Raw genomic sequence first — 27,163 nt, 5'->3', positions numbered from 1 at the left:
TTGAGACCTACAGCTTCACTCCATTTGGGGCGTGGTTTTGTGTAGCTCTGCGCGTGCGCAGGGCCTTTGTGTAGCTGTGCACACGCGCAGTGTGGCCGCGCCTCAGCATGTGCTGTGGCTGCGGGGTTGGGGTCCTGGGGAGCAGTGGGCAGCACACGGGCGTGGACCAGCTGGCGGCTAGGCACTCTGAGAGGCTGCTCCTCCCCTCCCGGGCTCCTTGACTGTGAGATGGGGCTAGGAACCCCGGCCTCGCAGGACTGTGAGCCGTGCCTGCCGCCGCTCTAAGTTGGTGCTCGGTGCTTGTTCCTTCCTGCCACAGCCTCGCCTGGGCCAGCCTCAGGAAGGCTCCTTCCCTCACGGACGTGAGCCCTGTGATAAGCAGGCCTGAGAGCTGGCACAGGGGGAGCAGGGCCAGATGATCCAGAGTTCCCCTACCCCAAGAGGGCACGTGCCTTGGTCTAGCCGAGTCAGGCAGGAGCAGGCGAGCAGCCAGGCCCCCGGCCAGTGCCCTTGTCTGCCCATGCCCGGCGGAGATGGCGTTTGCAAAGGCACGGGGGTCAAGGGGTACGTGGGGCATGCCGTCACCCCTGGGCAGCACAGCCCCAGACTGGACAGTGGGGTGGGTGTGCGGGTGAGTCAGCCCTCTGCAAGACTGCCGTAGCAACGGATGCATTAATACTAGGTTGCATTCACGGCCACCTCTTGGTCAGTTTCCATTCCAGAATTCTAGAGCCACTCCAGTGTGTCCTTGAGTGGAGTGCCCTGGCTGCTGCCCTGCCGTCATCCGCCACGTTTCTTCCTCGGTCCCTGTGTGGCCTTGGAGGTGCCAGTCCCACCCTGCTTTCTGGAGGGGCCCAGGTGCAGGGCCAGGCCTGCCTTGGAGACATGGCAGGTCTCACACACGTGAATGCCGGGCTCTAAGCGGTTCCTGCGCTAAGGAGAGCCGGTGCGGTCCTCAGGCTGGGGCTCACTGAGCCAAGCCTTCCTGTGCCCCTGCTCCCTGCTGGGCCTCGGGAGAGGCGCTCTGGGCAAACAGATCGCAAGCCTGGGGCCCGCCTCAGCATGCTCAGAGCCAGCCTATGGCAGGTGGGTGTGCCCTACCTTGGTGAGGGAAAGAGGGAGCTCACAGCTCACAGGATCAGAGACGGCGCCGCTGGCCCAGCCAGGGTCAGCTGGAGATGGCGGAGGCGGGGGCTGTGGAAAGGTGCAGGAAAGGTGCTGAGCAAATGTGGCCAGGGTCTCGTTGGATGGGAAGCTCGCGTCCTTCCAGCTGGCTCTCCCTCAGGTTCCTTCTGTGTCCTGCATCTCCGCAGAGACCATAGCAGCGCTCAGGAGGCATTTACTTCTTGTTTTGCAGAACTGTGTGGAGGCAGCATGGCAAGGTGGAAGGGTCTGATTAGCAAGTCTAAACGTATGAGCAGCAAGACAGAAACGCTTTTACGATTAGTGGTGATTAGCTGCGCTGATGACCCGGGGTGCCGTGAGGAGTGGCAGGTGTGGCAAGGAGGTCCCTTGTGAAGGGACCTCGCTCCCTGGGGCACCGGCCTCCAGCCCCGCTGTGGTCAGGTCTGAGGTCTTAGTCACGTGCAGGAGATGCCTTTGTGCTGACTTCGTGGTGTTTGGGTGGCTGGGTTCCGCCAGCTGGGGAGCCTGGCCCCTCCAGCACTTGAACTAGCACTTTACTCCCCTCATACCCTGTGTCTCTTCTAGACCCCCAAACACATTCACTCCAGTATCTTTGGCCCCTCTTGAAACATGGCCCTGTCTGGTGGCTAGGACACTCCTGGTCTCATTTATCAGGAATGTTCTGGTCCCTGATCAGGACACTTTGGTCCCAGTTACCCTGCAAAGCTACATGAAGACCCGTGATCTCATGTGAGCACGTTACCTTGGTCTCATCAGCAACTGCAAACAGATGAGGACACACGCAGGCTGCTGTGCCCAGGATGCTACTGTGCCCAGCCCCCAGCCTTCTGAAGGTCCCCGGGGGAGGGGAGGTTTAGGGAGCAGGTAGAGGAGGTGTACCAAATGCCACGACTTTAGAGAGTTCTTTGGTGTAACGCAAATTTCACCCCAATTAGAAAAAAGGAAAGTGCAAGGAGCTATTTCAGAGGCTTGGTGGTTCATCTTGATTGTCAACTTGACTGGGTGGGGGAAGCTAGGTTGGTTAAAGCACTTCTGGGTGTGTCTATTTAGGTGTGTCCAGAGATAACAGGCATGTGGGACAGCCAATGAAAGACCATGCTGAGTACAGGCAGCACCATCCAATGGGCTGGGAGCTCAGGTGGAACAAAGGAAGGAGGAGGCAGCCAGCCAGTGTTCAGTGCCCACAACCCTCCACCCTTTCTGAGCAGTGTCTGCTGTGTGGCCATCTCCATGGGTGTCAGACTCCAGCTTCTTCCGCCTTTCAGTGTGGACCCACACCAACCAGTCTCCAGGCAGCGTCCAGGCCTCCCGCCTGGTCAGCGTCTTGGCTGAGTGCTCCGGGGCTCTCTGGCCTTGTTGGCTTCGGGCCTCCGATCATGCAATCCCATAACCCACTTTGTCGTTATTTTCACGTTCTCTTCTGTGGGTTCTGTTCCTCCAGAGACCCCTGACTGATTTGGAAACCCAGGCACAGAAAACAGGTGCATCCTGTAGGGTTTGGTGAGATGTTTCAGAACCCACAGCTGCGAGTGGGGATGGGCATGGACCCGGAGTCTTTCTCTGAACAGGACTCGGTCTGGGCTGCCCAGGGCCTGGGGTGGGAGGTTGAGCTCCTGGAGGGAACTGGTCCATTTTCTCCATACGGTAGCATGGCTCTGTCTCGCCCAGGATCTCCAGGGGTAGTGGCTTTCCACAGAGTCCATGTGCGCCACTGGCCCACCATGCTCCTTTGCTCCTTGGACTGAAACCTGGTGGCCTTGAGTCCTCCAGCAGAGTCAGGGCTGGGCCTTCTGAGGGGAGGGCCCAGTGGGCCAGGTGTGACAATATCGGCCCGGCCTCTCCCGTGTCCATGGATGAAAGCCACAGGGATGCCGTCTCCATGCGGAATGATGGCAGTGCCAGGCTGGTGAGCCCACGAGCGTTGGTGTTAGAAGATTGAGAACCAAGGAGATGTAAAGTCACCGAATGCAGCCTGAGATGCGCATGTCCCACAGCCAGAGACCCTACCAGGTGTCTATCCTGACGAGAGCTGCAGGATGCCAGGCCTGGGATTCTGAGAAGCCAGGGGGAACCCAAGTAAGCAGAGGGGCCCCGTGGGCCAGGGCGGCAAGATGGAGGCGACCCGCCACGCTGTGTCTGTGGCCGCGGCAGGAAAGGCCCTGGTCCTGGGACATCGCGGCAGTGAATCTTGGGGACATGGAGTTGAGTCCAGAAAGGAAGTTGCTGGAAAATTATTCATGTATCTGTTCCCATAATGTGCAAAGTCATGCAACGCAGAAGAGTCCTTTTTAGATAGACACGCGTGGTAGATCATGGGAAGTCGGGAGTGATGATTGCAGCCCAGCAGCGGCGGCCTGTGGTGGGGTGTGGGCTTCCGTGTCCAGCGTGGCGCTCCGTGCCGAGGACTGGTGCTCAGCTGCACTGAGTGCTCGTGCCCAGGGTAGGCACAGCTGGCTGCCCCCAGGAAGAAGTTCTATAAATTCCAGAGGCAGGAGAGCAGGTGTGTAAATTGTGAAGCCTGAGTTGTAATTTTGCCTTTCCCCCCCTCAGGGGGCACAAACCCACATCTGTGTCTGTATCTAACAGACACAATCTGGAAATGAGGGAGGATGGATGAGTGCCCTCTCCTGGGCAGCGTAGAAGTGGAGCCTGTGGCAGGGGGTGGAGAGCCCCACTGTTCAGCACCACGGACAGCACCAGATGCCACCGCCCCAGCAGCCCTGACTGTGTGCAGAGAGGGATGAGGGTGTGAAGAGGCTGGGCGGGCAGGCAGGCAGGCGGCCGGGCTGGCAGCCGGGTGGGCAGGCCACCTGTCCGGTCCTGCTTGTTAGCATCTAGTGACTGGAGGGGTGCCGTGTGTATGTGTGTGTCTCTGTGTGTGTGTCTCTGTGTGTGTGTCTGTGTGTGTGTGTGGCCTGCGTCACGCGCACATTTTGGACTGGCTGGAGGTGACCCAGAGCCCCACTGTGGCCCTCCTCACCACCACACTGCCTGGTGGAGACCAGAGGAAGAGGCCAAGGCCCCGCAGGTGCTGGCCTCACCTCCAGCTCATCACAGGGCTGGAGCTGGGACCCTTGACCCTTCATTTCCAGGGAGCAGCGGGTGGATGCACAAGGAAGAGGATGGTGAGTCTTCTGGAAGATTCTTCGCTCTTGAGGGCCCTGGGCTGGGTGGGGGTGGGGGTGGGGGAGCAGGGGAGGTCTGAGTGGGAAGAAGAGGGAGTCAGCTGACCCGGATAGCTGGCCGGACTGGGGTTCTGTGCTGGGGGAATGGCAAAGATGACAGGAAGGTCTCCGAGGATTTGCTCAGCATTAAATCCTAGGACACGGCCTCTTGTCTCGACAACACTGTCCATGGTTTCTTTTGATCTGCTTGCTCCAAGTCGTATGCCGGGCAACGCTACAGGACCGAGACGTTCAGTAACAGACTCCAGACCACTCACTGACACACCTATTTGCATACGCCACCGTGGTCTCATGAAACCTAAATCGCCCTTGCCCTCAACCGCTCTGGGCTGAGCTGGAGAGCCAGGTGGGGAGAAGCTATGTCTTCTCCCTCCTCTGACTCCTGGCCTGATTCATACACAGGAGCGCCGGTCAGGGAGGGACCAGCCCTGGGCACAGTGCATTTGCTCTAAAAAAAGCCCACTGGTCATTGGCTGTGGGGTTTTGTGCGGTGTGGCCTGAGACAGGGTGTGTGTGTGTGTGTGTGTGTGTGTGTGTGTGTGTGTGTGTGTGTGTGTGTGTGTGTGTGTGTGTGTGTGTGTGTGTGTGTGTGTGTGTGTGTGTGTGTGTGTGTGTGTGTGTGTGTGTGTGTGTGTGTAGATACAGACACACCGCGATGGGGCGTGGCAGGCCTTCCAAAAGCCCTGTGTTCACAGCGTTGCTCACACTGCCCCTGCAGGCAGAGGACCGTGGTGGTAGCTCCCACCCGTCGCTGGCTGGGCTGGGGTCTTGGACGCCGCCTCTCCCCAGAGCGCCTGTCATCTGCGTCTAGAACGTCTCTAGGTGATGCTCTTGCTTCCCATCCTGCCTGGTTGTCCTTACTGGCCTCTCCTGGTGGCCCTGTCTCTTGGCTCTCTTAAGAGCCGATCTGGGCATCGCCTCTCCCAACGAGTTTCCAGGCTTCCCCGTGTTAGTTGGGTCTTCCTCGGCTGGTCATAGTCTCTGCCCCCGGCCTCCATCGCAGCAGCTTGCGGAGTGGTTTCCTTCCCTCCTCCGGGCCTCTGTTCACGCTGCTTACAGCAGGTGTGGGTCTGTCTCCAGTTTGGGCGTGGGGATTTGCTCCGTGACCTCTGTGCTCTGATGGATCTAGAAGTCACTGGTTTTCAGGTTGCTCAGATCTCATTGTTTCGGGGTGTGGAGTGTCAACAGCAGGTTTAGAAGTTGGGATGAGAGTAGAGAGTGGACTTGGTTGTCCTTACCCCTTTGCCTCTTTAGGGGTGAGGGTGGGACCAGATGGGGAAGAAATGGAGATCGGCAGTCCTCTGCTCTCAGGCTGGTACCCAAGGGCTTCCAGGGCACAGCCCCCAGGGACGAAGGAATTCGTGGAGATGGAGCGTTAGTCGTGGTGTGTGTGCACTCTTGACTCTGATGCTGGGCTGGATCTTCAGCCTGGAGGGGATCTGTTACTAAGACCGCTACCTGGTGCTGTTTCCAGCTCGGGACAGCCTGTGAGATGGGAAGGCATGCCCTGCACGCCCTTGGTCCTCTGCCCTGGCTGCCCATGCCTTGCCCTGCAGGACACCAGATCCCTGCTGGTCTCCAGTCATCTGGCAGCAAGGACACCATTCCTGTCTGTTGGACAGACAGACACAGGCACTGTACACAGCTGGTGACAAAGACAGGGCTGGAATTGTGTTTGGCCTGGGAGGTCAGCTCCATCAGGACAAGGCCTGGGGCCTGGGGAGAGGTTCCACCCGAGTTTGCTGAGAGACTGGCTGAGTGACCCGCAGGGCTTCTGAGTTCCTGGAGCTGGGCCTGGCTCTGTGCAGCCCACCCTGGGCTCCCCCCAACACACACACACACTGATGAAGATTGTCACCCGCCTCAATGCGCAGATCCTAACTCAGCCAGGATGGGGCTTCAGGCAGCCATTCACCTTCTCCTAGCTCCCCCAACACACACACACACACACACACACACACACACACACACACACACACACACACACACACACACACACACACACACACACACACACACACACACACACACACACACACACACAGCCATTCCCCTTCTAGCTCCCCCCAACACACACACACACTGATGAAGATTGTCACCAGCCTCAATGCGCAGATCCTAACTCCTTACACATTTCCCAGAGGAAAGCGGAGAGTTCTCCTTAATCACCCTTCATATTTTCATTAAGGACATCAAAGCCACGAGGTCGGGGGGAGCCGTGTGGGTCACAGAAGTTGATGAGGAAGGCAGAGGAATTTGAATTTCAAAGCGGAGCCGTTGTCGCTCTTAACGTCCTCTATGCTGAGCTCCCCCCCCCCCAGCCAGCATCTTCCTCCTCCCCCATGAGCACGGGGCGTCCCTTGCATGAAGGAAGTGGCCGTGGCTCCCGCCCCCGGGGCCTGCACCCCTTCTCCACCCCGCCACCCTCGCCTGGGCCCCCTTCCTGCCCCTCGCTGCCCGGTTCCTAACCAGCAGCGGCTGCGGTGCCTGCGTCACACCCGCTGGTCAGGACCCCAGCAGGTGAAGTCCGAAGGCCCGAGGCTCCCCGACGTCCTGGACTCCGTGTGTGGCACAGCCCATGCGTGCTGCCACTCAGCGGCCTGTCAGGCGGCTACAGGACCACCTGCAGTGAGCAGGCTAAATACTGGCCATCCTCATTGGCTGTTAGATTTAACGTGGTGCCACCTTGCTGGGGCCATAATGGGGCTGGAGATGGCGTGCTGTGTAACCCCCGCCGTCATGCTGACGCAGAGAGCCAGACACACTGATCGGAAGGTCCTGGCGCCCATGCCCCTGCGCTGGCTTGGTGCCCTGTCCTTCCAAGTCACCCCCCCCGCCCCCGCCCAGACTGCCCTTCCTCGCTCCCCCTCAAGGATGGAAGGTCGGCCCCCAGGTGGCCTGGTGGGGCCTCGCGTACCAGATCGCTCACGAGGTGCTGCTCATCCGAGACCATCTCGCTGGCGGCAGGGGACGGCAGTGGGGACAGGGCTGGGGCTCACACATGTCTGTCAGGTGCGGGGATCCAGCCCCCCAGCAGCCCTCTTTCCACCTGTGATAGCGTGATCATGGAGCACTCATACTGGCCAGGCCTGGTTCTGGGCTCCTACCAGTCTGAGTTAGCGAGACGAGCCGGTGAAGCCTTGCACACAGGTGTTGGCGTACAGTTTTATTGGGGCCAGGAAATCCTGGAGGAACCCAGCCAGTGGGCGGTGCGGGCGTGGCTCAGGAGTTGAGGCCCCACGAGTGGAGTCCGAAGGTTCTGAGGCCCAGCCCAGGAGGAGAAAAGCCTCCCTTCCCTGAGGCCTTTGTGTCCAGTCCGAGCCTTTGAGGGCTTGGAGTGCCCACCTACACTGGCACGGGTGAGTCTTTACCCACTGTGCCAGTTGGACAGTGGATTGGGGAGAGTGTTAGGGGGTCCCAGCACCCGGGGGCGTGGCTGGACCAGCTTGGGGGGGTGGGAGGATTCATGCCCACTGGAGCAACAAAGGCTAGAATTGTTGCAAGTTAACATGGTCACTTTGCTGCTCCAAATTGAGCTTCGCTTAACAAAGAAGCCCAGATAATCATCCCGGTTGGCCAGTGCCTCTGCCCAGGTGGTGGGCCCCGGCCCCAGGAGAGCCATTCCTGCCCCAGCAGGAGCCCTCAGCACCCCTGAGTCCTGCTGGGACCCTCTTCTGGCACTGGTGGGCACTCTGGACCTCGGAGAGAGGCTCAGAGCCAGAGCCAGGGTAGCTGGGGCTGCTGCTGTCCCGCCACGTTTCCCCCTAGAAACGTCCCACAGACACCCCGTCCCTACTGCGAGACTAGTTACCAGGAGGGGTCCGCCGCAGGCTCAGGCTCGCCTGTCCCCAGCGAGTTCCCAGGGTCCCCAGTTGAGGGGTGTTTCTGGGACATTCACGGTTTTAGGCTCTGGGGCAAAATGGTAGGCTCATGCAGTTGCAGACTCTCATACTCCTTTTCCCATTATAGACACCCATTCCGCCTGGTGCCAGTGGTCACGCCTATAACCCTAACTACTCAGGAGACTGAAAGCTGAGGATCACAGTTCAAAGCCAGCCCAGGCAGGAAAGTCCATTAAGACTTTTGTCGCCAATTAACCACCAAAAAGCTGGAAGTAGAGCTGAGGCTCAAGTGATAGAGTGCTAGCCTTGAGCACAAAAGCTCAGGGACAATGCGTAGGCTCTTTGTTCAAGCCCCAAATACTGGCAAAAAAACAAACAGAAAAGCACACAAAAAATGCACCTATTCTAGAAAAGGAGGAAAGTTCAGAAAAGTTTATAAAGAACTAGAAAAACATCCTTCCAGAAGCATCACCGCTAGAGAAGCTACAGAGTCCCGCGGCCCTGCCCCTCTCCCAAGCCGGGTCCGTGAGCGAGCGGTTCTCTAATGCCGGACAGATGTTCCTCCTCTTTTCTTTTTATTCAAGTTGTATGGCTAATGCAGAGCAGGCACCAGCAGACTTTTGCTCTCCTCTGATCATGGGATTCTGGAATCTTCTCAGCCACTCATGGGACCCAGAACCTTAGGCTCACTCTTAGCCACTACTGCCTTGTTTTCCAGAGGGATGTGAGATCATAAGGAACAAGGGATGAGATGTGAGACGGAGCCCCGCAAAGATGACAGAATCTGCTCGCGCTCCCTGACCGCTCCTGGGGCCAGCATTGTGCTCCTGGTCCCAGCAGACACCTGCTCGGGACCCGCCATCGTTGTTCATGATGGCCCTTTAGCAATACACCGGATAAGCCAGAGTGGAGTCTGCGCATGTGATAGAGGGCTAATGGCACTGACGAAGGACAGACCTTCTTCAGATGCTGATCCTCATAGCCACTCATATAGAGCAGTTGGCTTAGAACCCAAAAAGGTACTATCTGTAGGATTCCATTCAGGAACAAATATAACAACAAGCGGTCACCCGTGGCGGTGGGGGCGGGGGTCAGTGATGGCAGGGCCGCACGAAGCCTTGTGCTGTGGGGTGACGCAGCAGCTGTCATCTGTGGACGTAGGAAGGATCCCCCAGCTCTGCTCTGACCACGCCTGCCCTTTGCTGCTGTGCGTTGTGCCTGGGTGGCGTGGGGGGGCGGGTGGCCATGCCAAGCCGAACCTGGCCAGCAGCCTGACGCCTTCTCCGCGGGCCGGCTCGAGCCTTGGGAGGGCGGCGGTGGGAAGCAGGGATCAAAGGTGGCAGTGACGTCTGGTCTGGGGGGCCACGAGCCGGGCCTGGCGCGGACTCCGCAGGGCCATGCGGCCCCCGTCGGCAGGTCACACTTTCCTGTCCCTGCCCCGTGTGTGCCAGCCACCCTGCGGCCCCCACGGGTGTCCCCGCGGCCGAGAAGCCTCACCCCACCCTGCCGTTTGGCCTTAGAGGACCAGCCTGGGTCAGCCTGGCGCGGTGCTGCCGCTGCAGGAGGCAGGCTTCCTTGGGAGCAGACGGGAGCCGGTGTCAGGTAAATCCACCCATGCCGGTGCTGCTGCCGAGCCCCGTTGGTCCTGATACCCAGGCGCCAAAGCAGGCACCTCTCCACGGGGGCCTCCTGGCCAGGCACCCCGCCCACTGCAGGCCCCCATCACAAGCCAGAGGCCTCAGCCGCCTCCAGGGACTGCGGCCCACACATTGCTATTCTAGGCAGTTGAGAAATTAAGGCTGAGCCCCCAGCTGACAGCGTGGCCTGAGTACCATGGACAGTTGCCCTGGGGCCTCACCAGCCGTGCCCAGACAGCCTCAGATACATCCCCGAGCCCTCTGGGCCTCGATTTCCTCAGGTGTACAGCGGGTGATGGTGGTGAGCTTGTCAGACCCTCCAGGGTCTCATCCGACCTCTGTGGGGCAAAGGGTGGTTACTGCCCCTCACGACTCCTTTGTTTTTTTGTCAGTCCTGAGGCTTGAACTCAGGGCCTAGGCGCTGTCCCTGAGCCTCTTTGTGCTCAAGGCTAGTGCTCTACCACTTGACAGAGCACCACATCTGGTCTTTTCTGAGTGGTTTATTGGAGGTAAGAGTCGAGGACCGGCTTTGAACCTCGATCCTCAGATCTCAGCCTCTCAAGAAGCTAGGATTACAGGTGTGAGCCACCAGGGCCCAGACCATGGTAGACACCATTTAAGGATTCATTCATCCAGCAAATACTGTTTGTGTAGGCTAAAAGGCAGGCTTAGAGGCTGGCATGTTCATGTAAACTAAGCTATGTTCTGTGAAGTGACAGTGGACCCCCGCTTACCCCTCCCCACCAGAGTAGACCAAGAGCCGCCATGCCTCTGACGGACAGACCCGTGCGCTGCGTGTCCTTCCCTCTTCAGTCCCTTCCGATCCAGGGGGGAAACCGAGGCACTTAGCCGCAGTCTCTCCCTGGTGATTCCTGTCTGGACAGGGCTCCCGTGCCCGGCGCTTCCTCAGTGCAGCGCTCCCCCGCCCAGCCCTGCTGCTTCTTCCTGTGTGTGTCCCTTGTGACTTGAGACCCGCATCCTTTGGTCTTGGGCCCTGCTGTTGCCAGCAGACGCATCATCCCAGCCTGGTACCTGGAGGAGTTGTGGAACCAGACAAGAGCAGACCGGAAATGCAAGGGTGGTGGTGGGGAATGTGGGGTGATGTGGGGGGGGGCCGCAGTGCATCGTGGGAGTGGGCAGGGGTCAGGACCGGGCCTCCTGGAGCCTGCTGCAGGCCCCAGCCTGGAGGAGGTGCGGCTCAGTGCCCAGGCCCGGCAGAGGTGGGGGTAGTCTACGCTCCCTCCATGCCGGGGGAGACGAGGCTCGGGCCAGCAGCAGCCTGCCATTCCCCACCCTGACGTCCGCCGGTGTGCCCTGAGGTGGACCCTGCTTTGTGTGTGTTAGATCTCCTTTTGGTTCCGCTGGTTTTCACAAAGGCATAAAGCACACAGAGGTCCCCAGGCAGAGGGGCGATGGCGCGGGCGCCCCATGGTGCCACCTGGTCCTCAGACCAGTTTCGATGGACAGGCCTCGGGCTCAGCGGGGCCATTCAGCCGTACGTAGGGGTTCCCAGGCGGGGCCCAGGGGTGTCTGACCTCAGCCCCCTGTCCTGTTCCTCTCTCCTTACTGCACGCCCAAGTCGGGGTCTCCCGCCTGCCCGCCCATCAGGAGTGTGACCCTGCCTGCAGCCCCACAAGAGCTGTGTGGGTGACAGCAGGACCTTTGCACGTGTGCTGCCACACCTTGCAGTGCCCCGTGGGCCCGGCCGGGGCACCGGGTGGAGTTTCTGCAGTCCTGCACCTGCTTGCCTTCTCCGAGGCCCAAGTGTGTCCCTCTGAACTTTGTCCAGAAACCCCTTCCTGCTCATCCCAGGCCCCGTCCCGGGTTTGGCAGAACAGGGAATATCCACGCCATCCAGCGACTGCAGGGGACCAGTGCTAACCTCAAACGTGGGGTCCGCCCTCGGCTCTAAAGCCTGCCCCAGTGCCTCTCTCCACCGGAGGACTGAGGCTGTGGCGCCTGCCTTTTTTTTCCTTTGAGGTGTAATTTACACACATTGAAATTCACAGATTGTAATTGCGCCCCTCAGGAGTTTTGACAGTTGTAGACATCTGGGTGCTCACGCCCCAGACAAGACACGGAGCGCCCCACCCCCACCCCCACCTCCAGCTCAGGAGCAAGCAGCTAGGACGAAGCAGGTGAAGCTGATTTGGGTAATTACGTGAGTAATCCCGCACGTCCAAGATGTTATTTCAACACGTAATTAAGGTTTCACATACTAACGAGGCAGCCTCCTCCCCCACGGCCTCCCGCGCGCCGCGTCTCGCTCTGGGGCCGAGCGCAGTTCAGATCCGCAGCCGAGTCTCAGGTGGTTCCGGTGACAGCACTTCAGCCGGTACCCAGCTCACAGGAGAGGGTCGGGACTGGGCGCTGTGAGCGGGTGCGAGGCTTGCGGGCCGGAGCGGCATTTGGTTTGGGTTTGGGCTTTTTGTTTTTTGTTTTGTTTTCGAGACCAGGACTGGAACCTGGTATCTGATGCCTTAGCTCAGTGGCTGGTGCTCTACCACCTGAGCCCTGCCTCCAATCCCCAGGCGTGACATGTGGAGTGGGGCTGGCCACAGCCCTGCTCGGCAGCTCCAGGACAGTGACATCCTGGTGCCCGAGGGAAGAGGCTGACGCGGGCTGGCAGGGCGGGCGCGGCAGGCGGGTGGCGATGGGGAAGGGCCACCTGCTCCTCACTCGGAAAGCACGTGGCTCTCTCTGTGTCGTCATTGTCCGCGCTGTGACCAACACCTGCAGGTGACAAAGGGGGAAATGGGCTCCGGAGGTTACCAGGCATCACCAAGGTCGGGCTTCCTCACGCCTCCTGACAGCGCCGTTTATGTTCCTGGGGGCTGGAGGCCCTGGAGAGGGGCCACGTACCGCCATTGGCTGCATTTTGCTGTTCTGTGGTGGGTGGTGAGGACCGTGCCCCACTGAGGGGGCGTCTCCAGACCCAGTGCGCAGGCGTGGGCTCCAGGGCCTCCTGCCAGGGAGGCTGCGGGCGAGGGCCCGGGGAGGAACGGGCACCACCATTGGTGGGCCTTGGCTCTCTCCCCTCAGGGGCAGGGCAGGGCCCGCACCCCGTCTGCCACCCACGGGCTCTCCTGTGTCCTTGTTAGGGATGGTGCGAGGAAGGGCAGCCACGCTCAGTGTCCTCCCGGTGAAGGCCTGGGACCCCGGCGGCCATCCCGGTCCCGGCGCCCTGGGGCCGCCTCCTGGGTGGGCAGGGCAGCTTGCTTCTCTCAGGCCTGTGCCCCTGGGTCGATGCGGAGTGGCCAGGACTGCTTCTCTGCTGGAGTGGAGCTGAGGACAGACTGTTTCACCTGGCCATGGGGTCGCCTCTGCCGCAGGGCCTGGGGCCTCGGGAGGCTGCTACTTCAGCATGGAAGTTTCCAGAATTCCTCCTTCCCCCCGTGGTTGCCAGGACTCCACAGAGTGTGTGCATCCTTCCTGGTGAGGCCCCGGGAGCCACTGAGGGCTGCGTGTGCGTGTGCGTGTGCGTGTGCGTGTGCGGCCGGCCCTGGGCAGGGCCCTGCCCTCCGCTGGGTGGCCCGGGCAGCCTGCCTCGGCCGGCCAGGACGGCTCAGGGTCTCCAGGCCCGCACGGCAGGGGCTGAACCAGGCCGCAGCAGCTGGCAGTGCCCCGCCATGCCCTCAGTCAGCGGCGGCTGGATGCGGGGGGCAGGGCGTACACCCCGGGATCAGGGGTGTGCACACTGGCTCCTGGGGTAGACTGGTAAGGTCCCGGCGCTGTAGTCCCTGAGAGCTCCCCCTCCCCCAGGACTGCCATGTTGGGGTCACCCCAGCTCCCTGAGAGAGCAGGCTGCAGGATGGAGCTTGCAGGACCAGGACAGAGGTCCTCGCAGGGGGGACAGAGGCAGGGGAGGGCCGTCTGACCTCCACACTGTGCTGGGCTGATTGTGCACCTGTTCAGCCCTGAAAGGGAGCCCTGGAGGCCGCCAGTTGGGAACCTAGTGTCTGTGTCTGCTGTACCCACCTGGCTCCTGGTTTGTAATCTTACACTCACGCACATGCACATACATGTACACGCATGTGCAGACGCCAGCCCTGCAACCACACGCTGTCCACCCGCACTGCTGTAGCACCCTGTGTGGGCTCCAGAGGAGGGGTTGAGCTGGGCATGGCACTCGGGCCCCCTCGGTCAGCCCTCCCGCACCTCGGGCCTTTGAGAGCCGCCGCGTGCAGAGCCCTGGTCATCCTGCTGCTCATCTCTGTCCAGCTGCTGTCCCCTGCCAGCCTCCGATCCCAGGCCCTTCCTCACTGCCCACAGGGAACGTGCTCATGCTCAGAACCGCCTGCGGGAAGCCGTGGTGCTCCCTGCAGTCTGGGGAGCAGCCTCTGCCTCCCTTGTGCTTGCTTTTTTTAAACTACAAATGGTACAGAGAAGGGCTGGGAAGGTGGCTCAGTGGTAGAGCGCTTGCCTTGCAAGCCTGAGGCCCTGGGTTCGATTCCTCAGCACCACATAAGAAAAAAGAAAAAAGCTGGAAATGGTGCTGTGGCTCAAGGGGTAGAGCGCTAGCCTTGGGCTGAAGAGCTGAGGGACAGCGCCCAGGCCCAGAGTTCAGGCCCCACAACCGGACCCCCCTCCCCCCAAAAAAACGGTACAGAGAGTGCCGTGATGGACCGCCAGCTGCTGTCCACCCAGGTGAGTGTGCGTGGCATTCTGTCCATTTGCTTCTGACTGCTGTTGAAAGGGCTAAAGCTTTGCAGAAGACATGTGTCCCCCCCTCCCTCCCTCCTTCCCTCTCCCTCCCTCCTGGGCTTTGTCCATTGGCTGTACATCACCAAGCCACACACGGCCCTATGGTGCTAGCTACAAAGATGGCACTGGGAAGGGCCAGACTGACATGGCTAGGTGAGTCCCAGGGGCTGCGAGCTCAAGACTGCTGGCGACCAGGCCAAGTCTGCATAATTCCTGTGGCTGCTGGGAGGCTTTCCATTCCATGAAAACATTCTGGGCGGCCTGGTCCCTGCCCAGGGACAATGGTGGGCATGCTCAGAGGGGACCTGTGCCAGGGCTTGGGCATTCCCCAGAGCTCTGCCACCTGCACGCTGGCCTCCGCCCTCCATGCCGAGGCTCTGCTCTGTGGTAGGCCTTTGTCAGCACAAACAGCCGTTGGAGTGGCCAGTGCCATTGCCCAGGGCAGCTTTGAAGGCGCACCCGAGTGCCCGGGGCCCGCCCCTCGCCCCGCTGGTCCTTGCAGCTTTGGGGAGGAGATTGGGGTGACTGTGCTGTCTGGGGGTGGGGACCTCCAGGCAGGCTGGTAGGCTTCTCCCCAGCATGCTCACAACACACGTGGGAACTGGTCGGGCAGCAAGTCTCACACGGACTCCAGATGGCCCCAGTGGTCCAAGTGGGCGATTTGGGCCTGTGGGGGCTGGTGTTGAGTGGGAGGGGCCGCCCCAGCTGAGCGCAAGGCCAGCCCGGCTTCGCGGTGGCGGCGGCGGCGGCGGCAGTAGGGAACAGCGCGTCTCCCAGCCGTGATGAAGGAGGCAGCGCTGGGCTTCATCTGTGCGTAACGAGCTGGCTTCACGTGGCAGTAAACGCGGCGCTTATGTTGTATTAATATTTATTAGCATTGTTGACGCTGGGGCAGACTTGTTATCTCTGCCGCACATCGCAGCCGTCTGTAAAGATGCAGGGAAATGGCAAACCCAGAAGCTCAGAGAGGACACGCCATCCTGCCCTGGGAGCCCAGCCTGGTGCGCCGCCCGCCAAGGAACATGCTGGAATACTGGGACCTTAGGGTCGGGCCCCTTCCTCTTCCTGCAGGAAGCCAGGGTGGGAGGAGGTCTGCCCTTCGCCACAGCGCGGCCAAGCCTCCTCCCTCCCTTGGACACAGTGGTAAAAGTCACACAGCTCAGCCCAGGGTCCGCCGGCCTGAGGGGCAGACCGTGTGTCTCCCTGTCTGGTGGCCTGCTTGCTTCCATGACGAAGCCTGAGCTCCAAGGGATGATCCCCACCGCCCGCCTCGCTCCGGCCAGTCTCCGCTCACCCATGCCTCTGGTACAACCTGCGTCCGTCCCTGCTGCCCAGTGGGCTGGGGACACCGCCCTGCTGGCCCTGCCTCCCCCCTGCCCCGCTGGCCCTGCCTCCCCCCGCCCCGCTGGCCCTGCCTCCCCCCCGCCCATCCCTCAGCCCTGGGCTTTGCCCCCCCTCCCCCCCCGCCCGTCCCTCGGCCCTGGCCCCCCCCCCGCCCGTCCCTCCAGCCTCCCTGGGCTGTCCACCCACACGTGGTCCCTGGGGAGGGCAACTCGGGGCTGGGTTCCAGGAAGCAGAAGGTAACTGGGGGGGGCGGGAGGGGGGAGCTGGTCACAGGGCCCGTGCGGCCTGGCTCGTGCGGCCGGGCATGACAGGGTGCAGTGACTCTAGGTGTGAAGGAATCTGCTTTCCGCCACAGCTGCCCGGCCGTCCACTCGGCTCGGTATTGGCTCTAGGGGAACTGGGCCCTTCCTCCGTGGAAACCTCACCCGTACCCCCAGTGCTGCTCCCTGCCGGCCAGCCACTGTGCAGCTCTGTGTTTGCTGAGTGAGGTCCCCAGGGGACATGGATCGGGGGCACCGGCCAGTGGACAGCTGCAGCCCCGGAAGGGGTGAGGCCCTAAGCAGGCTGGTTGTCAGGAGCCGCGGAGGGCCAGAGCGGAGGGCTGGTAGGAAGGGAGCCCAGCCGTCCGGTGGGCACGCAGGGCAGGGGTAGTGCACCCTGGTGCTGTGGGCCCGGCAGACTGCCAAGCTGTGAGCAGGAACTCACAGCGGTGAGACAGGCAGGTCGGCGGACCCCTCCCCCTCCCCCAAGCAGTTCAGTCTGGCTCTGACTCGGGACCAGGGCGGGCTGCAGACTGGACACAGACAGGTGCCAGGTGACCCAGGCGGCCTGCTGCAGACTGGACACAGACAGGTGCCAGGTGACCCAGGCGGTCTGGGCTGCAGACTGGACACAGGTGTCAGGTGACCCAGGCAGCCTGCTGCAGACTGGACACAGACAGGTGCCAGGTGACCCAGGCAGCCTGGGCTGCAGACTGGACACAGACAGGTGCCAGGTGACCCAGGCGGCCTGTTGCAGACTGGACACAGACAGGTGTCAGGTGACCCAGGTGGCCTGGGCTGCAGACTGGACACAGGTGCCTGTGACCCAGGCGGCCTGCTGCAGACTGGACACAGACAGGTGCCAGGTGACCCAGGCGGCCTGGGCTGCTGCCCGGGGCATTTCTGCTCCCTCTTGCTTGTCTGCCCTCCAGAAGGGACAGGGCAGGTAAGCAGATGGGAAGTGTGTTCTGGAAGGCCTTGGTGCCGTCCCCAGTCAGAACAGTGTGAGTTTTGTGTCCCTGGAAAGGGTCCTGGCCGGCGTGGCTCACAGCACTGGAGGTCCCGGCCCAGGACATGGGGCCCGTGGCGGGTGCGGGTGGCGCTACACGCCCTCCCTTCACTGCGTGGCCGGGAGACAGAAGCAAACTCGGAAGAGGAAAGATGGGCCTGGCTGGGCCCTGGTGGGACACGTGCCCACACGGCTGGAGGCGGAGTCAGGCTCAGCCGTCTGTGCGGCCATGTCAGCATGCGCGCCTCCCACTGTCCCTCCAGGCCACAGCCACGCCTGCCCTGCCCCGTGCCCGGCCAGCACCCCACACCCCGACCGCTGCACCCAGGCGTCAGGAGCCCCTGGTGACACACGTGGCAGGGGAGGAGTGATAGGTGGCCACGGCTCTTGGCTCAAGCCCTCCACCCCCACCCATGGGAAAGTTGAGGAATCTTCCAGAAGCCACATCCAGCTTCCGTCCCAGGAGGTTGCAGGCTCTTCCCGGCACCGCTGCCTCCCTGCGATGCAGCACTGCATGGCTCCGGGTGTTTCCGGGCTGCCCGTGGGACGCCGCTAACTAATGCAGAAATGACTGGGAGTTATCTTTGATTTTTATGGCCCTTTTTGTCCTATTAAAATGCTTAGAGCTATAAATGGTGTCATCGACAGCTCATTTATCTTGACAAAAGCACAGCTGTAAATGACCCGGTGCTTGCGAGGCAGCCCGGAGATGAGCTCTGCCGTATCCACGGCTCCAGCACAGGCGGCCCGGAGATGAGCTCTGCCGTCTGCCGTCTCGATGGCTCCGCACGGGCGGCCCGGAGATGAGCTCTGCCGTCTGCCGTCTCGATGGCTCCGCACGGGCGGCCCGGAGATGAGCTCTGCCGTCTGCCGTCTCGATGGCTCCGCATGGGCGGCCCGGAGATGAGCTCTGCCGTATCCACGGCTCCAGCACGGGCGGCCCGGAGATGAGCTCTGCCGTATCCACGGCTCCAGCACGGGCGGCCCAGAGATGAGCTCTGCCGTCTGCCGTCTCGATGGCTCCGCACGGGCGGCCCTGCCACACTGCGCGCCTTTTCCACTCGTGACTGAGACGTTCAGGGTGCGGCACACACGCTTGCGCGTGGAGGGACAGGCCGTGTCCGGAGCCCGCTCAGCACCCCCGGGGGATGGGCCGCCGGGGAAGGTGACGGCGATGCCCCAGCGGGGAAACCCGCCATCCCCAAGAGGTGGACCTCTCCAGCCCAGCAGCACTGTTTGAGGCAGGCGTGGGGACTGTGGGGCCGTCTCTCGGCTCCTGCCTGTGGGCCTGGTGATGCAGAACCTGCTTTTACTAAGGGCCTGGCTCAGGGGAACCCTGTGCTCAAAAGAAGCTTATACTTGGCTCCCCCATAAAGAGCTTCAAGAAGCTCCAAGTCCAGGCTGGAGGGGTGGGGTAGAGTCTGGCAGAATTTTAGCTAGTGGAGATGTGTGTGTGTGCGTGTGTGCGTGTGCATACACATATGTGTACATACCAATACTGAACTAAGGGCCTTAAGCTTTTGTGTTCATGGCTAGTGCTCTACCACTCGAGCCATACTGCTAACTTGTGGGGTTTTGGTGGTTAATTGGAGATAAGAGTCTCACGGACTTTTCTGTTCTGGCTGACTTTGAATCGGGTCTCAGCCTCCCTGAGTCGCTGGGATTACAGTCGTGAAGCTGGCCCCCGGTTAATGGAAGCGGCTTGTCCCGCAGACCTGTGGTGCTGGTGGGCTGTTTCCTTCTTAGTAACTGGGCCAAGGAAAGCAAAGCCTTGCCTTTGTCTCCTGGGTGGTCTGCCCCAGCAAACCTTGCGTGTTCGTACATCTGGCTTTCTCTTCCCATCCTCCCCTGACTGTGCACACCGACGGTGACATGAGTTAGAGTGTCCCAAGTCAGGAAGGAGCACCAAGCCTCAAGCCAGAGTGAACCCGCAGAGCCCCCATGCATCTGGACACCAGAGGCTCACCCCTGTAGTCTTAGCTACTCAAGAAGCTGACATACAATGATGGCAGTTCAAAGCCAGTTTAGACAGGAAAATTCAAGTTAACTAAAAAACCTAAAGTGGAGCTGTGTTTCAAGTGATAGAGCACCAAGCTTGATCAAAAAAGCTAAGGGACAGCACCCAGATCCTGAGTTCAAGCCTCACTACTGGTACTGAAAATTACTCCATATGTTACCTATTAGATGGACGGATACAAGCCAGGCGCCACCGGCCCACGCCTGTCATCCTAGCTACTCAGGAGGCTGCGATCTGAGGATCGTCGGAAAGCCAGCCCAGGCAGGGTCCACGAGACTCTTATCTCCAATGAACCAGCATAAAACAGGAAGTGGTGCTGTGACTCAAGTGGTAGAGCACTAGCCTTGAGCTGAAGAGCTGAGGGGCAGCGCCCAGGCCCTGAGTTCAAACCCCGTGACAGACTAAAAAAAAGAGAGAGAGATGTATAGATACAGCACCAAAGAAGCAGCCAGTGGCACAGACCAGCACCAGTGTGGAACAAATGACTGCACACAGTCACACCAGAAAGGTACACACAGTGACGGTGACGGATAGGGTCCCTGGCCAAGGAAAAGCTGTGTGCATTGCGTCAGATGATGGCCAGAGGAGGGACAGGTCAGTCTGGCACAAGCATGGCTCTGGGGAACTGGGGGACACGGGGGGCCTGGAGTCTGCTAAGATTGCCCCATGTCTCTTAAATGGTGTGCTTCGGAATGGCACTGGCCAGTGCGGAGGACATGGTCCTGATGCTGCCACCAGCGAGGTGCCCAAGCCGCTCAGGGCTTGGACGTGTCCCTGAGCCGACCAACCTGGGGGGGTGCTCTTGGAGGGGATCCTGGGATATTGGCCCTGCCTGGCTTTCTTTTCTTCCTGTCCTCCACAGACCCCTGGCCAGAGTGTGATAGTGCGTCATGGTGCATCCAGGTATTTTACTGTGGTTACGTTGAGGTCACAGTATTGAAATTAAATGTATTTTCCTAATGATGATGTTTAGTTACATTGGTTTCAGAGGTTGTTTGGCAGTTAGGTCCCTTATCATTCCCTATGTATTTTAAAACCATCTTGTCAATATCTAACACAAAGCCTGATGAGATGTTGATTAGGTCTGTATTAAATTTGTAAGATCTGAAGGAGAATTGGTATCTTGATATTGGGCTTTCTGATCCATGGGTTCAGATCTTTGAAATTTTTCCTCAACTGTATTTGGAAGTGTTATGGCTGTTGTCCGATTTATCCTTCAATATTTCTTGCTGCTTTTACTTTTTAATGCTACTACAGATGGGATTTTAAAACATTGTTACTGTGCAGTGCTGGGGTGACTAACATAGAGGGGTACAGTTGCTTTCTGTACATTGTTGCTATATCTTGACAACCTTGCTACGCTCGTTCATTAGTTCTGACATCTCTTTGTCTCCACCAAGACAAAAGGGTGTTTTTCTTCTTCAGTACATCCTTACAGCTAAGTGCAAGGATTTTTACCATCCTGGGACAGACACAACTTAGTGCAAGGATTTTTACCATCCTGGGACAGACACAACTTGCTCACATATAGTGTCCTCCTCCTGGAAAGGGATTTACTTGCATTCTGTGAAGAATTTTTGCATCTGATTTTGAGGCTCTTGCAGGTTGTTGGCTGCAGTGGCTTGGCTGGTCTGGGGGGGGAGCTGTGCCCCCCTTCAGTGGCTTGGCTGGTCTGGGGGGGAGCTGCCCCCCTTCAGTGGCTTGGCTGGTCTGGGGGGGAGCTGTGCCCCTTCAGACAGGCTTGTGCGCTCCCCTGAGGCTGGGCGGAGCCTGTCCCCCATTTTGGCCGTGGACAGTGATGGTTCCAAATGGAGACTTCATGCCAGTGAGCCTCTAAAGCACACCTCTACTGCGTGGGCCTGGAGTTCCGGGGCAGGGCCTCGAACTCACCTCCCACCCCGAGGTTCACCCTGCTGCTGGGGTGCCCATCCCGAGAGCCCCACATGAGGGCTGGGACTCCAGGGGCCCAACAAGGGTGTGTATCGAAGCCCTAAATAATATCCCTAGCTTTTGGCCCATCAGCGCCTGTCCTCAAACTCTGTCGCAGGGAACGCCTCGGGAAGGTGTAGAAGCCGTGAAGCTAACACCACGGTGCCAGCCACCTGGAAGACTAGCACTGGAGGTGTGATTTATAAAGGGGGTGCCTGTGTCTAGCTGTGTAAATCCTTAAAAGGAAGCTGGTGTTCCGCAGGGGTCATTGTTTTATTCTTTTTCTAGCTTCCAAATTATTTCCTGCGTGAACTAGATCATTTTTCTTGAGGGTGGAGCGGGAGAAGAATGTTAGCTGGTAAACAGTACTGAAGTGCAGTACATCTGAACAAAGATGGCCCAACAAGAAACTCACTGAGAGCTGGAGGGGAGGAGCGAGGGGCAGGGGCGCATCCGATCTGGCTACAGCGCTGTGTGTGCGTGTGTGACCTGCCATGGAGACCTGAGCAATCAGCACACACTAAATAAAGCAAATGACGGGGCCAGGGTGGGGCGCATGGGGAGGAGAGGCGGAGAAGGGGAGGGAGGATAGGACATGCGCACGTGTGGACGCGGGACAGTGAAGCTGGTGGGGAGGGCAGGGGGAGGGAGGGCGGGCCCCACCCCACCCCACCCCACCCCACCCCACCCCACCCAGCGCGCACAGCGCCCGCGCCCTTCCACGGCTAATCCGTGCTTACGTTTACAAGTGGGAAGATGGTAAGAGAAGGAAGCCCCCTAGGCCCCCCGCCTCTCAGCACGCTCTGTCCGCCTTTCAGGCGTTGGGAGCCATCACTGCAGTGCCTGTCACCGGTCCTCAGGTCAGCTCCTTGCAGAGGTTGGCTGGGCAAGGAGCAGCAGTGCTACCTCAGGTAAGCGGGTGGGGTGGGGCCCTGGCGGGCCCCGGCCCCGCCCCTCAGCCCCGGCCCCGCCCCTCGACCCTGGCCACACCCCTCATCCATGGCCACACCCTTCTTCCTTGGCCCCGCCCCTCAGCCCCGGCCCCGCCCCTCGACCCTGGCCACACCCTCCTGCCTTGGCCACACCCTCCTTTGGGGCCATGCCCTCATCCATGGCCATACCCTTCTGCCTTGGCCCCGCCCCTCAGCCCTGGCTCCACCCCCATCTGTGGCCACGCCCTCCATCCTGGCCCCTTGGGCAGCACCGCCCCCCTCTTCTACCTGAATGAGCTGAATGAGATTCCTCACTGTGAAGAACCTGAGTTTTCAAATAGAGGAGCTGTGAAGTCAACTGGGTTTTGTTCTGCATGGAACTGCAGCAGACTTGGATAGAGTAGAAAATGTCCTAAGCAGCCCTTGTGTGGTTGAGTCTGCTGGGTGATGAGGGATCACATTCCGAAGAGTCCAGGAACGCTAGGCCGGTGCCCCCTGCGGGAGGTGGTGCAGGCGTGGGGCCAGCTGCCCTCCATGCCCGGCCTGGCCACTGCTGGACCCACGCCTTGGACAAGCCACCTGGTCGCTCCTACCTCCCCAGCCAGTGTCTCCCGCAGAGGGCTTGATGCGGTGCTTGCTTCATTGCCAGCCTTGGTGACACAGCCAGACGGGCCAGCCTGCGCCTGGTACGCAGCGGACACCTGTAATGAGCGGCCAGCACTGGTCCATTCTTACTGAGCACCTGCTGTGTACACAGGCCCCGTCCAGGGTTGCTTTAGCCTGGACTGTCCCCCTGACCTGCTGCTGTGTCTCTGTAACAGTGGGAAGAGCAGGTGGCAGGCGCCTCTTCTCCCCTACACCCCATCAGCCCTGGGCACGTGGTCTCCCCAAGGCCACGCGGGTCCTGGAGGAGCCAGGATTGGCTCAGACGCATCCCAGCTCCACCGTTTTGAGGGCAGCACAACTGCCACCCCCATGGGATGAGGAGCGGACATGGCCGGATGCTGGGGCCAGGGCCGCCCGGCCTTGCCCAGCACCTCTGACAGGAGGGCCGTCCGTGGAGGATGCAGGACTCCAGCTGCGCTGGTGCCTCTCCCCATCTCCCCCATCCCACCTCCCCCATTCCACGCTGCCCACCTCCCCCCTTCCCTCACCCCGTCTCCCCTGCCCCACCTCCCCCCTTCCCTCACCCCGTCTCCCCTGCCCCACCTCCCCCCTTCCCTTCTCCCCGTCTCCCCCATCCCACCTCCCCCATTCCACGCTGCCCACCTCCCCCCTTCCCTCACCCCGTCTCCCCTGCCCCACCTCCCCCCTTCCCTTCTCCCCGTCTCCCCATCCCACCTCCCCCTTTCCCTTGCCCCGTCTCCCCTCTCCTCATCTCCTTCCCTTGCTGCTTGCCCTCGGCGGAGCTGGGTGAACTGGGCCCCTGCCTAGCCCCGCCGGCGCTGCGGCAGTCAGTGCCCACGGGGCGAGGGGGGCACCAGGCAGCACATCTAGCGCTCTGGACTCTCCCCGGGAGACTCGGGCGTGCCCTGCACTCCCATCCAGTGCCCCGTCTGGCTCTGCACTGCACCTTCCTCGCCTGCCTGACCAGGCCCTTGTCCCTTCCTCTCAGGTTAGGCCAAAGACTCTGATTCCAGACAGCCTCCCCATCACCCCGGGCCGGGACCGGCCACCCAAGCAGCCCCCGACATTCCAGAAGGCTACTGTGGTGAGCATCAAGAACCCCAGCCCAGCCCTCCCCACTGCCAACAACACCGTCAGCCATGTGCCAACGCCCAGCAGCCAGCCCCAGGCCCTCGCCGAGCCCACCGCCATCACCTCACCCCTGAGCGGCGCCGGCGTGGCCTACGCCATCATCTCCACCTCCCCCAGCAATGCCGCCGCCATCACCCCTAGCACCGCCGTGCCCGTGGCCAGCGACAGCATCAAAGTCCAGCCCCTCCTCATCAGTGCCGACAGCAAGGTGAGGCCGGCCCCAGGTCCCCCAAGGGCGTGCCACACACAGGAGGCACGGAGAGGATTATCCGAGGGAGGCTGGATGGAGGAGGCCCAGAAAGAATGAGGAGACGGATGGTGTGTGGCCGGGTGGCCAATGACTGATGAATAAATTGGGTCGACACAAGCGTGTGGATGGAGTATGAGCAGGCAGTGGAGAACGGCATGTGCATGAATGAGGGATGAGGAGATTAGTGATGGGCGGGGTAGTGTTATAAATAAATGAGGTGCACGTGAATGAATATGCAGAGGGGAATACAGCCAAATGGACAAATACCTGTGAGAAAAGAAAGAGGGGTTGGCTAATCGGTTATTTGGTTTGGAATCATTAATAAAATGTGTGGCTCAATGAGTAGCTGCAAGAGAGTCCAGTACTGTCTGCTGAAGTTGCATGGTCAAGGGCAGTTTTACTTCCCAAGTACCTGTGTAGGAAATACAGGATTTATTTATTTATGTAGGCCAGATTTAAAACTAAACTCTGTGCCTCCAGGCCTCCTTAGTAGGTGGCTTGTCTGAGACCTTTGGGGTCACGTGTCAGCTGGCCTTTGTCCTCAGCCTGTGTGTGTACCTTTGCCAGGCCGCCCCCTCTGTCCCCCGTCCCTCCTCCCTGGGCCCTCTGCCTCCCATGACCCCCCCCTCCCCCGCCCTCACCCCTGCCACATCTTCCAGGTTATCATCCTTCAACCTCAAGTGCAGACACAGCCTGAGAGTTCAGCGGACCCACGGCCACCCTCAGAGAAGCCATCTCAGGGAGCTCAGGCCACCAAAAAGAAGAAGGAAGACCGGCCCACCAGCCAGGAGAACCCCGAGGTAGGAGGTCCCCGCCATGGGCGAGCGCGCCGTGGGAGAATCGCGCGGTGGGTGGTGGCATTGGGAGGTCCCTGCCATGGACGAGTGTGCGGTGGGAGGTCCCCGCCGTGGGCGAGCGCGCCGTGGGAGGATCGCGAGGTGGGTGGTGGCATTGGGAGGTCTCCACCATGGGCATGAGCGCGCAGTGGGAGGATCCCCACCGTGGGCGAGCGCGCAGTGGGAGGTCCCCGCCATGGGCAAGCGCACAGTGGGTGGCGGCATTGGGAGGTCCCCGCCATGGACGAGTGCGCGGTGGGAGGTCCCCGCCATGGGCGAGCGCGCGTGCAGTGGGTGGCGGCATTGGGAGGTCCCCGCCATGGACAAGTGCGCGGTGGGAGGTCCCCGCCATGGGCTAGCGCGCGGTGGGTGGCGGCATTGGGAGGTCCCCGCCATGGGCGTGAGCGCGCAGTGGGAGGTCCCCGCCGTGGGCGAGCGCGGTGGGTGGCGGCATTGGGAGGATCCCGCGGGCCCTGCGCTGCGGGAGCTGCTGGGAGCTGCAGTGCGTGGGTCTCAGCACAGCGTCGCCAGGGTGGCGGCCTGGAGCGGGGCCTGGAAGGTTGGAACAGCACTCTGCCCGGTTCAGCCCCAGGGTGGGCGGTGCAGGGGTGTGACGCGGCAGCCCCTCCATCTCCTGTCCACACGGTGTCAGCTGTAGTTGTGCTGCCTCTCGAGGAGGGGCCTGCGTTACTGTCGGCCAAGCTCCGGTCGCCCCTGCCTGCTCTCTCTGCCCATCCTCGGGGTCTGAACACTTTAGAAGCAGCGGCCACGGCCACTCAACAGTGACCAGTCACCCTGGCCGTGGCTCAGTGAGTGGCCATCCCTGCGCCTTCCGTCCAGCCCAGAGCCCCCTGCTCCCTCCGCAGGCCTGGTCCACGGGCTCTTTAGTCATCCTACGAGGTTTTGTTTAGTACTGGTCCGGCCAGTGCCTGTCCTTCGCCGTCCCAGCCGGCCCCACAGGCCCTCCACCCCCAAGCTCCTCGTGATTCTCTGTATGGACAAACAACTCTCTTCCCAACTCACACCTTCCCTTGGTATCCAGAAGTGTCCAGGCCTTCACTTCCTGCTGGGCACCGTGCTGGGGCTAGAGCAGAGTCCCACTTTGTGAAGAAGGCCTGGCTGCTTAGCGTTCCTGCTGGGTTTGAGGACTGTCCAGAACCATCAGAGAATCGTGAATGCCGAGCTGCAGGAGATGTGGCCGACAAGCCCGTGAGGGCCAGGCACCAGAGGCCCACGCCTGCCACCGGAGGCTCATGGCCACAGCCAGTCTGGACAGGAATCCACGAGACACTTATCTCCAGTTAATTGCCAAAAATGTGGCTCAAGTGGTAGAGAGCTAGGCTTGAAGGGGGAAAAAAAAGCAAAACCGCACTCAGGCCCTGAGTTCAAGCCGTAGGACTGCTCACACATGAGGGTAATGGCTCACTGAGGCCATACGCGAACCAAGTCCCCCCCACAGCCCAGTGTCTCCGTCTCACGCCAGTCAGTTCTGCCCTGAATCCCTGCTGGGTGCCGGCGACCTGGGCCTCGGTGCTTCCTGGTTTACCCTCCCTGGAGGCCTCTCTGTATCTCTGATTCTCCTTGTTTTCTCAAAGTATATCTTAGTCAATTATTGTGCATCTTAACAATTAGTATAATTACATATCACTGCATAATTAGCATAAACATACATAAGAACCTAACAAGAACAGTCACAATACATTCTGATGGAAATTCCTTGTTAAAGTTGCTTCTCAGCCAGGCGCTGGTGGCTCACGCCTGTAATCCTAGCTACTCAGGAGGCTGAGATCTGAGGATCGCGATTCAAAGCCAGCCCGGGCAGGAAAGACCATGAGACTCCTATCTCCAATAAATCACCAGAAAACCGGAAGTGGCGCTGTAGCTCAAGTGGTAGAGCGCTCGCCTTGAGCTGAAGAGCTGAGGGACAGCACCCAGGCCCAGAGTTCAAGACCCACGACTGACAAAAAAAAAAAAAAGTTGCTTCTCAAAAAAAAAAAATGGGCTGGGAAGGTGGCTCAGTGGTAGAGCGCTTGTCTTGCACGTGTGAGGCCCTGGGTTTGATTCCTTAGCACCACATAAGCAGGGGAAAAAAAGCCAGAAGTGGCACTGTGGCTCAACTGGTAGAGCGCTAGCCTTGAGCTAAAGAGCTGAGGGACAGCGCCCAGGCCCAGAGTTCAGGCCCTCAACTGGACCCCCCCCAAAAAAAATAAATAAATAAAGTTGCTTCTCGTTGGGTGCTCACACCTGTAATCCTAGCTGCTCAGGATGTCTGAGATCAGAGGGCACAGTTCAAAGCCAGCCCAGGAAGGAAAGT

General features: G+C 60.3%; 1 protein-coding gene across 2 annotated transcripts in view; it reads left to right on the top strand.

Moving 5' to 3' along the window:
- Phf21b (PHD finger protein 21B) overlaps positions 1-27,163 on the top strand; it is a 56,612-nt gene that overhangs the window by 17,658 nt on the left and 11,791 nt on the right. For both annotated transcript variants that reach the window (XM_070022713.1, XM_070022714.1), the window contains exons 3-5: positions 21,892-21,984; positions 23,621-23,971; positions 24,673-24,813. In XM_070022713.1, coding sequence (XP_069878814.1) covers positions 21,892-21,984; positions 23,621-23,971; positions 24,673-24,813 — 585 coding nt within the window. The remainder of the gene's footprint in view (positions 1-21,891; positions 21,985-23,620; positions 23,972-24,672; positions 24,814-27,163) is intronic.

This window comes from Dipodomys merriami, unplaced genomic scaffold (genome assembly GCF_024711535.1).
Source record: "Dipodomys merriami isolate MVZ:Mamm:240054 unplaced genomic scaffold, mDipMer1.0.p SCAF_1513, whole genome shotgun sequence".
NCBI lineage: Eukaryota > Metazoa > Chordata > Mammalia > Rodentia > Heteromyidae > Dipodomys > Dipodomys merriami.
This window is presented reverse-complemented; position numbering and strand designations above follow the sequence as displayed.